The sequence below is a fragment of the Remersonia thermophila genome, chromosome 6, assembly GCF_042764415.1.
Source record: "Remersonia thermophila strain ATCC 22073 chromosome 6, whole genome shotgun sequence".
NCBI classification, from domain to species: domain Eukaryota; kingdom Fungi; phylum Ascomycota; class Sordariomycetes; order Sordariales; family Chaetomiaceae; genus Remersonia; species Remersonia thermophila.
In genome coordinates, this window is record NC_092222.1 from 2,844,265 (window position 1) to 2,857,651 (window position 13,387).

Below are 13,387 nucleotides of genomic sequence, written 5' to 3' on the forward strand. Positions count from 1 at the left end.
GGACGGTGACCGCATCAAGTGGGAAGACTGGAAGCCGCGCGTGCTGGCCAAGTACCAAGACCCCGCCCACCGGGTCGTGACGGCGTTCGCACAGAACTGGGCAACCTGGACGTCCCAGTGCAAGCATGACCCCTTTGGCGGCCACAAGATTGCCCTGACGGTCAAGAATGATACCTTGGCAAACCACGCCGCGCAAATCATTCGGCTGTACGAAGCTGCCCACGGTACCAATTACTAAGCTGACCCAGTCATTGTGAACATCGCTGGCGTGAACCGCTTTGGATGCTGCGAAGGCTCATGCAACACATCCTGGAGCTGTCGACGTGGGATGAAGAAGGGGAGGAGAGGACGGGTGGCTAGGCAGGTTTAGATTGCATAGAATAAAATCTTGGCAGAGTTTGCCAGTCCATATCTCGCCTGTTGCACACCGAGTGACTTGATTGCATGCTTGGAGTAGATGTCTGATATCTTTTCGTCAATCCAACAACCGATGTGAGGTGTGTGATATAGGCCAGCTCCCAAACGCACCATAATTTATTCTCCTTCCCCTGAAACCATGTGCAAGAGCGCAACGTTCACCAAGAAGCAGAAGTGCGGTACGCTGCAGTGCTTGGAGGCAAGTTCACCGCCTCTGTCCCTAGGCATTCTACAGTGCCAAGCCGGCGAGATGTCCGGCGAGGTGGGGCTCTTTCGGGGCCGATTGGAGAACGTAACGCCGGTGAGATCCATAGGACTGCCTTCAGGCATCATCCTGGCGAGGGTATGACGAGCAAGCAAGCTTCTCCACGCAGCGTGACCCTGAAGACAAGGTAAAATCGTGTCTGACATAAAATTCGTCATAAGATCTCCATTCCTAGCTAAGCAATTAAGGTGTGGTGCCATCATCAACTTCATCTACGGTAATACACCCGTCATGCCACATGCCCAAAACGCCAACCTGATCCATCCCATCAGCCATGATTGCGTTCCTGAGACGCCATGAGCCGCCCTGAAATCAAATCCACACCATCCCATCCCAAACTCCAAGCAAGCGAGCTAAACATCACATAACCGCCCAAACTCAAGCAGAACAGCAAAACAACCAAGCAAGCCCGTCATCAAGTCCGCCAAATGATGCAAACAAACCTTCGCCAACCCCAAGAAACCAACTTCACTTCCTCCCTAAGGCATACCGCCTAACAAGAATCCCACAGCGGACATTCTACGCCCCGCCGCGGTTTCGCAGGCTAGTCATCCGCCCCAGACCAAGCCACTTCTTCTTCCCGCACCCACTTCCTGCTCCTGTCAGCGGCGCGCCTCCACTGGCGCTGTCACCGCCGCCTTCAACGCAGCTCCCACTTTGCCCGCTCCATGATTTGCTCGAGGAGCTCTGCGGCTTCACGGCGCCACCTCCATCTGTTTCCGGCGCCACGAACCCAACAGCGGGCTCCGGCTCCAACGCCACCCCGCCGTCTCCGTCATCATCGTCCGCGTCCCGGCGGGAATCGCTCCTGTTCCGCTGGATTGGCGGGGGCGCGACGCTTGCGCGATCATGATCGCCAACCGATGCGCGACGCACCCATGATGGAATGCCCATGAGAATGCCTCTGGCCGAGGACGGCTGCGCGGGCGGCTTAAATGGGGGGTGGGTCGGTGGTGCGGTTGCCGGCGGAGTTGGAACATCGGCGGACCCGGTGGAGCGGCGGAAGAAGCTGTTGAGCCCACGGGGGCGAGAGGTGACAGCGGGTGGGTAGTGGCGATCTTTGGGAAGAGGTTGAGATGCGGCATCCTGCTTGGATGAAGCTCTGTGGTGCTCCAACGGAGGCGGAGGGGGCTGGTGGACTTGCTTTGGCGGCACGGTCATCGGTCGGTCATGTTTCGGAGTCGTGTCGGCAAGGCGCCGCAACGGGTACCGCACATCAGTGCTGTTGCTGCGAGCGCGACTGCCACGCGACGGGCTTTTCATCTGAGCGGCAGCCGTGGCGGTATGACGAGGCAACTGCGGGACCCCGACCTTTCCAGGCACGACATCCCCAGGACACCCTGTTTTCGCAGCCAGAGAAGAGAGTCGGTCCGGAGGCGGCGGGGTGGCGCTGGCGTGTGTGGGAGTCGTCCGACCTGGGAATGCGATAGGCGGAGGAGGAGGCGCTGCCATGGCATCCATCACGAGGCTGGAGCGTCGTTTGGGTGGCGGCAGGGCTGTACTTCCCCGGATGCGAGTCTTACCCCCGGCGTGCATGCTCCTAGTCCCGCTGAGCGTGCCAAACATGGCGCTAGCCGCCCATACATCGCTCGAAGTCGGGAATGAGAAGAGATCAGGCGATATGTGCCCGTTCTTTGAATGTGTCTGGGACAAAGAACTCATGGGCCTCAAGGTGTCGGCGCTCTCGGGCGTCATGCTCTCGTGGAGCCAAGTGTCAACGCTCGACGCCGCGGAGGCTCTCCGAGCTATCGACATCGGTCGCAAAGCATCGCCGTCGTTGCCACCCCCAGCACGACCATCCACCTTGCCGCCAGCGGAATTACTCGGTTGGGATTCGAATGCAGACGGGGCGGTGCACGAGGATTCTTCGCTGTTGAGGTGCTTCCGACTGTCAAATGCCGTGGTAGATGCGGCCTGGGGCGCCTGAGAGAAGGATCTGCGCGAGTCTGGCCGCGGAGGATAAGCGGTGCCTGATTCAGTCGTCGAATATCTGCGGGCTTTGTCAGGACCCTGCTCCCTCGAAGAGGCTTCGTGTTGCAGGGTGGTTGTTGAGACAGTGTCGGGAGTTGGTGGAAAGGCCTGAGGAGTGGTGAAGCGGCCTTGGGTTAGAACCCGCTCAAGGGCCTCTCGCTTTTCCTTCTTCTTGGCTTGACCGGGTGCGGTGGCGGGACGCAGAGATGGGGGTTCCTTTTCCCTTGTGGCAGCCGAGGGTCGAGGTGTACCGGCGGCCGACAAGCTGACATCAAGCATCGCAAGCCTTTCCAGAGGCGATGGGCCGTGGCTGAGGATGCTGTTGATGGGGCATTTTTCGGTAGTGCTGGGGCTGTTCGGCCGGTGGTGACGTGACGGCGTTGGAGATTTCAACCTCGCAGGACCGGGCGCCAAGGCGACCAGCTTAGCGTGACCGTAAACGCTGGCGAACGAGCTTTCGCTGAGGTCGCTCAAGGCGGGGCTGTCAACTCGTGAGATCACGCGGGCATTATCAGGTGTGTCCTCGGGGGATCTGGAAAGGGTGAGCGAGCTCTCGGCGGCGAGAGCGCCGAGGTACACATTCCTCAGGTTCTCAGCCTTCTCGCTCCGGTCCGACACGAAGCTCGGCATCCGAATAGGCGTCTTGGTGTCACCTTGTGACGCGGCCTGATTGAGAGTTTCCCTGGACGATGGCTGGGCGATCGTTGAGGCGAGACGAGAGAATGCGGCCTCTTCGGCCTCGACTCTGCGGACAAGGTTGCGCTCAATAAGCAGCTGCTCGACGCGCTTTTCAAGGGTGAAGATCATGCCGATAGCCTCCTCGACGGCCTTGTCGCGCTTTTCAAGCTCCTTAATCAGGGTATCGCGCAGCTGGTCGCGCTCTTTCACCTCACGCTCGAGGGATTCGATGCGTGCTTCAAGCGCGGTCTGGCGCTCCCGGCGGTGGTATAGCTCAAGCTTGAGATCAAAGTTCTGCTTGTGCAGGGAAGACAGGGTCTGTTCTATCTCCTTGACTCCCAGACCTTTCTTCAACTGAGCAGGACCCATGCCTCCGCTGGAGACGGATCGGTGGCTTGACGTCGGCGAGGGGCTGCGCATGTGGCGGGAGCCGGTGGGCGAAGAAAGCCCCTCGTTGTTGCAACGGGACGACATGCGATCGTTCTCAGCTTGACGCAATCTCTGGAGGCGTTCGAGGAGGAGAGGAGACATGGGTTGAGATGAAGAAGTGCAGGAATGGTCGTTAGTTGTGAGAGTGTGTTGGAGGCTGGGCAAGCCGTGGACAGCCGTCGAGCTGTCCATCCTGCTGCGCCGGAAGGGTCTTGCGAGTCGTGGAAGGCAGCTAATGCGTATACGCAGTAGAATTGTTTCGAAAAAAAAAAAAAGGAAAAGAAAAGAGAGGACACGGATCAAAACAAGTTGCGCGAGAACCGAATGACTTTGCAAATCCGATGCTTGCTTGCTGTACAATGTCAGCGCTGGGTGGCTGTCCGTCTGTTGCGTCGGTTCGTGATGGTTGAAGCAACCTGGAAGCTCAGGGTCGGCGCAGACCAGGAGCTGAGGTGGGCCAGAGCGGTTGCAGCTGGGCGGGACCTACGGGAGCTATCAGGTAGTGGGGTTGCGCTCCCACAATCCGTCCCCAGGCTAGAGCCTCTGCCCGCGTGCAGAGTCCACAGTGGGGCATCGTGCCGGGTCCAGCCCTGCGTCCATTGCAGCGCCTCAACCGATCCCGACCTGGGATCAGCTTTGGGGGATCGCGAGCCAGCACCGCCAACCCCTGACACTGGACGGGAAACCAAGACAGGATCGACCAAACCCGTCTGCATCTTTGCCCTCCAGGCTCTTTGTTTGTCTCCCGTCTCCCCAAATGTCGCAGGTCGGCCCCCCCGTGGCAGACATGAAAGTAAGGTACCCCACCAATCAGCGATTTCATCCCTCCCTCCCAGCACCGTGGACAGTCTTCCGGATGTCACCCTCCACACCCGGAGCCTTAGGGACCAATGCCACCACGCTCCCGGTGACCATGACCCTGCATCAGAAAGGCGTCCAGGCTTTGTTTCATTGCTTTTTTGCTTCGGACAGCCAACAGTCGGCAAACATCGTCGGCGTTGCCGGCCCAAAAGTAACAAGGGAACCGGGGAATAACAAAGGGAAGGGTCATCCGTTTCGACCTCTCAGATCCGGTTTTACTACGACAAGGAAAATTCCCATTACTATACACCTCGCCCTGCTAAGTCCCGTAGGGAGGCACCAAATCTAAAGGTTTTATCCGTCTTCTGCTAGATGGCGTGGCTGTTTCGCCTGCCCGAATAGGTAACGTTATCCAACCCAACGCACCACCTGCAGGCAATGGAATCCCCCTGGCTTTCTTCTCTGCGCCACGCCCGGCGACCTGCAAACGCCTGCAGCCGTTGCCCGACGACCTGAAAGCCTCTCCGCCCCTTCAGTTCCTGCGCCCGCCCTTAGATCAGCATCTCGTTCGGTTACCGAGCAGCCATCATCTGTGCTCCCTGTGCCGGGTGGTAGGCAGGGCCTCCACTCCACCCATGTTCCAGGCGGTCAGCCGCTCAGACCAGCTCACCGACACATTTGATCCACCATAAGTTTACCTATCCGAGGGTTCCCCACGGTCAGGTCGTCTCTCTCCGATCCAACTGCTTGGCCTTCTTCTTCGCCCCTGTTTCTCGTACTAGTGCGGCACAACGGTGGCTATTTCCCTTCCAGCTTTAGCGTACCTTTGTCGGCCACCGATCCGCTATTCGATCATTCTGGTGGGTCGTTCCTTGTCCGCCACGATACCCCAACAGATCTACGCAGTACCTGGACAAACTGATCTCTGAGGTGCTATCTTGGGTTTAGCACAGCACGCATCGGCAGGTTGCGGAGAGTGGTCATCACTCCGCCGTCGGCCTATTCCGTTTCCATGGCTGCGGCCACCACCACGTAATACCTCCTTTAGTCCCTTGCGCCGGCGTGTCCGGATTGCCTTGTCTTCGTGATCCTTTGTTACGATGCCTCGATTTGAGGTTGCAAAGTGTTGTCTGGCGGTTGTTGGAAGCCAATCAACCATGCTGTATCAGGCATGATAGCGCCCTTCCTTGAGAACTTAGGGAAGTCATGTCGTTCCAACACCACTGAAAAAAACACTGAAGATCCGTCCAGCATACGGAAACCTGGCCAATGGAACAAGTTGTACAATGAGGTAAACGGCAGATCCCCTGAGGGTTTTAAACCGATATCAAGATCCTTGTGGAAACCACCATCATCTCCTATCTGGGCATAGAATGAAACCTACGTTCCAAGAAGCCTAAGTGGCGTTGATATTCCAGGGCTGAAAGGGGAGATCGACGGTATAATAATTACCGAGGGGTGCCTGGCGCCAAGTTGTAGTAGGAGCAGGGATTCTGTGCGTTGGATGTGCGGACAGCTACCACCTACCTTTGTGGGAGGTGCTACAGGGAGTTCGACTGAGGGCAGCTGGACCTTTGATTGAGGAATCTTCGGGTTGCTTTGATGTTGTACCACTACAGGCCGAAAAAGAGCTCTTCAGGGAAACTTCATAGCATGTACCCAGTCTAGGTAAATACTGTGTAGGCAGAGTGAGGCGAGAGGAAAGCCTGCTGCAGCCGTCTTGCGGCCGTGAGCGTGGGGTCGTGGCGGGGAAAGAGGTGCTATCACCCGTCGGGTTAGGGTTAGTTAGCGCCCCACTTCTGTTAATTGATCGCATCGATACGACGCGTCCAGCGCGTCTCCTCGCGCACTTCCAGGCATCAAAGATCCCAACGCTCGACAACGCAAACCATCACCCTTGCGGACACATCCGACCACGGCATCTACACCAGTTAGCCCATCCTCTTTCCATCCAAACCGTAGGACCATCAGAATCATCACAATGTCCGACATCGAAAACGAGATGGACATCGATGTCCCGCCATCCCACGCCATCCAATTCTCGTCAGAGAGCACGGCCAAGGGCAAGCGTAGCGCTGCTAATCTCCCTGTCGAAGCCGAGGACACTCTTCCATGGTGCGTCTAGAATATGTCTTCGTATGTTTATTTTTTGTCAAAGACCCTCAATAAGCTGACACGGTCCCAGGGTCGAAAAGTACCGCCCCGTTTCCCTCGCCGACGTGTCCGGCCACCAAGACATCCTCGCCACCATCAACAAATTTGTCGATTCCAACAGACTACCGCACCTCCTCTTCTACGGCCCCCCCGGCACCGGCAAGACGTCGACCATCTTGGCCCTTGCGCGCCGCATCTATGGCCATGAGAACATGCGCCAGATGGTGCTTGAGCTTAACGCCTCCGACGACCGTGGTATTGACGTCGTGCGCGAGCAGATCAAGACCTTCGCCTCCACCAAACAGATTTTTAGCATGGGTGCCTCGGCCTCTCGGTCCGGCATCGCTGCCTTCAAGCTCATCATTCTCGATGAGGCCGACGCAATGACCAACACGGCCCAGATGGCCCTGCGTCGCATCATGGAGAAGTACACGGCCAACACGCGGTTTTGCATCATCGCAAACTACTCGCACAAGCTCAGCCCGGCGCTGCTATCACGGTGCACCCGCTTCCGCTTCAGCCCGCTCCACGAGCAGGATATCCGCTCTCTGGTCGACAAGGTTATCGAGGAGGAACACGTCAAGATCACGCCCGACGCGGCCGAAGCTCTGGTGCGCCTGAGCAAGGGTGACATGCGCCGGGCGTTGAATGTGCTTCAGGCCTGTCATGCATCCAGTATGTCTCCTTTTTTTCGATTTCTCATGTAGCATGGGTCGGCTGACCTTGTCCCTCACCCACCGCAGGTACCCCGATGCAGCCGCGCGACGGGCCCAAGATCCCGGAAAGCGAAATCGTCCGCGAGACAATCACAACCGAGACCATCTACCAATGCGTCGCGGCACCACCGCCGGATGCCATCAAAAAGATTCTCAGCACGCTGCTGAACACCAGCGACGTGACATCATGCCTGTCCACCATCAACACCCTCAAAACGTCCCAGGGCTTGGCGCTGGCTGATATTATCACGGCGCTCTCAGAAGAACTCGTCAAGCTCGAGGTGAAGCCAGAAGTCATGATTACCTGGCTTGAGACGTTGGCCGACATCGAGCACAGGGTATCTGGCGGCGCCAACGAAGCGATACAGACTTCGGCGTTGGTCGGGGCGATACGAAACGGGGTTGAGCTGATGGGATGAGAGAGGAGGATAACATAGGGCCAGTGTTCCTTGTTAATCGTGAAAGCTCAACAGAGCTCACAAACAGGACCCTGCCCGGGTGGTGGGTGGGTAGTTAAGGAACCTGCAACTGGTAGAAGTCCCACCCATTTAGCCCTTCCCTGAGCTAGGATGATTCGGAGCTAAGACCAACGAATTGATTTTGCCATTTGCAGCGCAAGGCATTTCCTGGAAAGAAATCATCAGAAATTCCATATGTTGTGCTTCCAATGTGGATGATCTGGGTGGTTGGCGTATAAGGCTATCATCCTGCCGTCCATGTTTCGTCAAACCCTTCACGCCCGTCCCCCCAACCGTCCTCCCAACCGAACCTTGCGTGAGAACTGATCTCGGCTCGCCCAAGAAGTCCGGCAAGCTGAGAGCACGAGTGTTGGATGCAGTTGGGTACCTATATTCATGGCCATCAAAATATCCATGTGGTTTAGCTCTTGGTGGGACTATCCAAACCACCCAGGTCTTTGTGAAAAGAAAGCGAACGGCAACACTCTATCGTTCTCCAAGATTTCAAGTGCCAAGCCGTTTGTTCTTACTGCAGTGGAGGAAAGGCTCGAAGAGACAGCAGCTCTCCTTGATCCGCGCGGGGGGGGGGGGGGGGGGGCGGGGGGCGGGGTTGCAGGATGAGGGGAAGTCGGCTACCACGGAGATTGCCGTCAAGAATCTCCAACTTATTAGCTCCGAGGACGGACTATATTCGGAGAGCAATCCATTATCAAGGCTATGATCATGATATTTTTTTCAAGAGTCCCAGAAACGCAGGTGACCGTTGACTTCTGACCTTTACGTATCGCCAGTCGATGTAACATCTATTAGCTTGTGCAGTATGGCGACCGGAAACCCTCTCTCCTATCATTCCGTGTGACAAACACTCGCCTGCGCCGTTGTGACTGCCCATTTGTGGCGCCCATGCTGCCAGGGAACGTCTGCAGGAACGCGCTGGCGGTGCCTCCAACATGCTGCTCAGGCGCTGCAAAGACCTGAAAGGGTCTGTTGAGATGGTTGCAACTTCAGCGCCATGAACGTTCTGTGGGGCTTCAAAATCAGGGGACTAAGCCGGAGGAAGGCGAGAGCGAGGGACAGATGGTAAAGTGTTTGGAGAAGTTGCCGGATAATCCCCCCGTCATCTCCCGGTCCTTTTTCCTGTTCGGTTTGGCCGTGCTTGTGAGAGCCTGGCCCAAACGAGGGTATAATATAATTATGCGGGCTCGAATCAGAGAATGTGGGAGCAAACAAAGCAAACACCGAGACTGGCTTTTGGGTATGAGCTGACTCGGGTAGAGATCGAATCATGATAGCACGACAGGCTTGATTATCAGGGTCTGGGATGAAGACCTGATTTTGGGGTTGCAGGTAACCTTGGAGTGGAAGGGGCCTCATAGCTTTCTTCAACGGCACATGCTACGTTCATAGGGCTGAAGGGGTGAAATTTGAGCTAGGCCGAAGTAGTTCTAGCGGAAATGCACTTAACGTTGACTTGTAAAACTGTAGCGTGGTGTGATGGCCCGGACCTGTGAGAGTATATACGGCGGAAAGGAGTGGTTGGAAGCTGTTGTTCAAAAGAAGAAAACAACTATCTAATATACCTCTCCTGGAGGCTCCTTATATACACGATGGATGCCTAAAATAGCGGTCTAAGCAAGCAGAATGCTTGCTAGGGTTTAGGACTAGGGTATAAATCCCTATAGATCCTGTTATACACCCCCTAGTTGTTTATAATCAGCGAGCAACTGCTATAATAGGATCCTGAAAATCAAAGAAAAGAGAGAAATGCCGTTGTAGCTCTCGCGCCCTTTTTAGCGGGGTAGTTAGGAGTTGAATCCCTTTATAGTATACTATAGGCTGTTTTAGACTTCGGGACGAGCCGTATCCGGTAATCCAAAGTCTTTATAATTAGTTAACTTTCTAGGCCTTCGAAAAGTCGACTTAAAGGTTAATAAAGGAAATTATTCTTCTTCCGGAAATATTAATAATAATCTAGTCGATTACAATATTCTAAAACTATAATAATAAAAGCGATCTTTCCGATTATTATAACCGTAGAAATAGCTTCCCTAGGTATTATATCGATTTCTAGCTCTATTAGTTTTTTCAGTATTAAAAGTATATTGCTAAGCAGCCTAATAAACTAGGTTGTTAGTTTTCATCGTTTAAAGTATATTTTTAATCGTTTAAAACTACTTTTCTTACCCTTTAATTATAAAGAAGTAACCGACTAGTTTTTATCGTAATTATCTGTAGTTTTCTAATGTATTATAATAATCGTTTAGCTTCTTATACCGCTAGGGGCGGTAGAAAACCTGTTAATATAGATAGTAATATTAATTCGCCTATAAAGTTGCCTTTTAATAGCGTTATAGTATCTTTTAACGATAATTAGAACGTTATAGTTACGCTGTATAAAAGTAAGGTTAACCCCGTTAAGCTTCCGTTCCTTAAACTTCTATAGAGGTTTAAGGATAGTTGTAGGGTTCTCGGTCAGCGGATTAAACCCTATATAGGTTATTTTAAGTTAGCTTTAAAGTATAGTAATAGTTTATACTTATTAGTTATAGGTTAAACCTATTACTATCGTTATAAGACGGTAACGTTTTATAGACTTAGGTAAGACTTCCTTTTTATTATTTTAAAGTTTTAAACGGCTGTTATAGCAATTAGTATTATGTTTTTAGCTAATCCTTTTAATTATATATTAAACCCTTTTTACTAATATTTACTACTGTTTAATATATATAATATAAGTAAGCTAATGCTTTTAAAAACGTAAGTTTATTATTTCGAAGACTTAATCTATAGGTTCTAATAAATATATAGATTATCGATCGTACCCGTTACGCGTATAAAGACCTAAAGGCCGGTATTGCTAAGGGTCGGTAGCCGGAGTCTCTTCTAGCTCTAAAGGAGAGTTTAAGGACTCTACCCCTTTATATTACTAATAGCGTTCTAGTACCGTTTACCCTAGCTTAATCCGGTCCTTCTACGTTATCCGGTACCTATAAACGTTCTTTAACGGTAACTTCCGTTCCTCCTAGCCCGGCTAATAAAAAGAAGAAGGAGGATAAATCTCCCTTTGCTAAGAAGACTAAGGATAAGGGTAAGGGTAAAGCGGTAGAGGAAAATAATAATAAAGATAAGGAGGAGGAGCTTTTAAAGCGTTTTCTAACTAATATAAAAGTTAAGGAGGATATTAAGGCGAAGGAGAAGGAAGCGGAGGCTCGGAAGGCGCGTCTATACGCCGAGCTAAAGAAACGTAGGTTAAATATTTAGGTTATTAATTTATTATATTAGTTTCTAGCGCTCTGCGCCCTTATTATAAAGTCTTTGAGAGTAAGTTCTATTAATTAACCCTTTGTTTTAAATTACTCTTTAGATCCTATATTAGCTTAGTAGTATTTTAAAGGTTAAGGAGCTTTTAAAAATATTTAAAACGCTATTGTAATAGATTCTTCGTTAATCCGTTAACTAGTATCTGTACCGTTTAAAGGTACTCGATACTAAAAGTACCTTTTTTAACCTGCTCTTTTACCTATATATTATAGATATCGACGTACCTTAAAAAGGTATTTATCCGTATTCTATCTTTAACTACTAGTTTAATTGTATTAGTATTATTATAGTAGATTACCTACGGCTTTCCGAAGTCTAGAGCAATGTCTTTAAAAAAGCGTTACAGCGCTATAGTTTCCTTAGTAGTACTTGTAAACGCTGTTAGTTCGGCTTCTATAGATAAAGTAGTAACTGTCGACTACTTTATAGCCTTCTATACGATTATACCCCCGAAGAATATTATTACGTAGCTCTGGGTAGACTTTTAAGTATTGAGGCAATCGGTAAATAATACGTCCCCTACGATAAGGAGTATTTACAACTCGGTTTCCTTACTAGTATATATAATCCCTAGATATCTTATTCCGTACAAGTAATAGACTACCTAATACGTTATAAAGATATACTAGCGTAACGAATTTATTAAGAAATAAAATAGTTTTAACGTAGTAAAAGCTACGTCTAGGCGAATTATAATAGCTATATAAAGTATCGAACTAATAAGCTTTTGGAAAAGCTTAATTTTATCGCTTAAAGCGGTCCTCTTATATTTAACAAGATTGCTGGGGGGAAGTAAAATATAAGGCGTATAAACCGTAAGATTGATATTAAACCTTTTAGTTACCTTTTCGATATATTAGTTGTAGACTAAGAATATACGGCGCCTCGGACGGTCTCTGATAATTCTTACGCCTAGGAACTACTTCGCTTCTCCCTTCTTATAAAGCTTGTACTTAGCTTTAAAAGTATTTATAATACGGTTTGCTTTATCCGTATAGTCTCGATAGAAGAAGATAAGATAGTCGTCGACGTAGAAAAGGTAAGGCTCTTCTTTAAAGGCTTTAAAGCCTAGTTTACGTAAAGTAGAGGAAAACTCTCGGTACTAAAGGAAAGGTAACTCTCGGAGTCTATAAAGGGCCTGCAGAAGTTAAATATACTTCCCTGGCTACTTATATCCTTCCGGGAGCTTATAGTATACCGGCGCTTCTAGGAGGGCATTTAAAAATACCTGTTTAACATCGAACTGGTAGACTTTAAAGTTAAAGTACGCAGCGATCGCTATTATAAAGCGAAATGTATAAGCGGCGAGGGTAGTAGTGTAAGTCGTCTTAAGGATACTTTAGCGTTATAGATCGCTTCTAATGTAAATACGTACCTTTGCTTTCTCGATATAACTATATTCGTTGAACTTATATATAAATACCTACTTAAAAGGTAAAGGATGTCCTTTAGCCTTTACGCAACAGATAATACGCTAAGTCTTCCGGTTAACGAGATTCCTAATCTCCTCGTTATAAACTTCTAAGAACAGGTATTTAAACTTATAATTCTTAATATTTCGAAAGCGCTAAGGTGCTTTAGCATTAGCTAGTTCTAAGAAATATATTCTTAGCATCTCAGGAGCAGTACTTAAACGTTTTACAGACCTTTAGTTTACAGCTGCTGCTACTATATAGTAAATAATACGAGTTTAAAGGCTGTTACCTTTATAAATAGGATTGTCTAGGAAAAAGGTTGTATAGAAGCTTTTCTAGTATCTTTAATTCGGCAGATATATACTATCGTCTCGATATATCCCGAATACGAATCCGATAAGTCTATACTTATCGTTATCGTCTTTACCTTTAGGCCTCTAACTACTCTACCGTCTGCTCTAACGTATAGTAGGCCTATATACCTTCCTAACGTATTTACGCTTAATACGGGCTGGATTAAAGTCTTATCTTTCTGTAGTCTGCTGTTTTATTATAGTATCTATAGTGTAATAAATACTTTGCAACGGTTTATAAATACCGTCTACCGGCTGCAGAGGCTCCTTTTTAACTATAAGGAGTCTTACGGTATTATTATCGTAAAGGCCTAATAGGAGTATACTAAGCTTTATAATCCTATTAGCAAGATACTAGTCTTCAGCTGTTATACCTTTATAATAAGCATCGTTAGTATAAGGTTTAATA

The 13,387-nt window shown here is 50.0% G+C and overlaps 2 protein-coding genes across 2 annotated transcripts; one reads left to right on the forward strand and one right to left on the reverse strand.

Annotated features, from left to right (window-relative positions):
* Positions 1–1,201: 1,201 nt before the first annotated feature.
* Positions 1,202–3,952, reverse strand: VTJ83DRAFT_6953 (uncharacterized protein; the record flags this gene model as incomplete). The annotated part of the gene is made up of 1 exon (XM_071013721.1): positions 1,202–3,952. The coding sequence occupies one exon, from the start codon at positions 3,950–3,952 to the stop codon at positions 1,202–1,204; it is 2,751 nt and encodes a 916-aa protein (XP_070864580.1).
* Positions 3,953–6,542: 2,590 nt separating this feature from the next.
* Positions 6,543–7,850, forward strand: VTJ83DRAFT_6954 (uncharacterized protein; the record flags this gene model as incomplete). Its single annotated transcript, XM_071013722.1, has 3 exons — positions 6,543–6,676; positions 6,747–7,390; positions 7,459–7,850. The coding sequence occupies 3 exons, from the start codon at positions 6,543–6,545 to the stop codon at positions 7,848–7,850; spliced, it is 1,170 nt and encodes a 389-aa protein (XP_070864581.1).
* Positions 7,851–13,387: the final 5,537 nt, after the last annotated feature.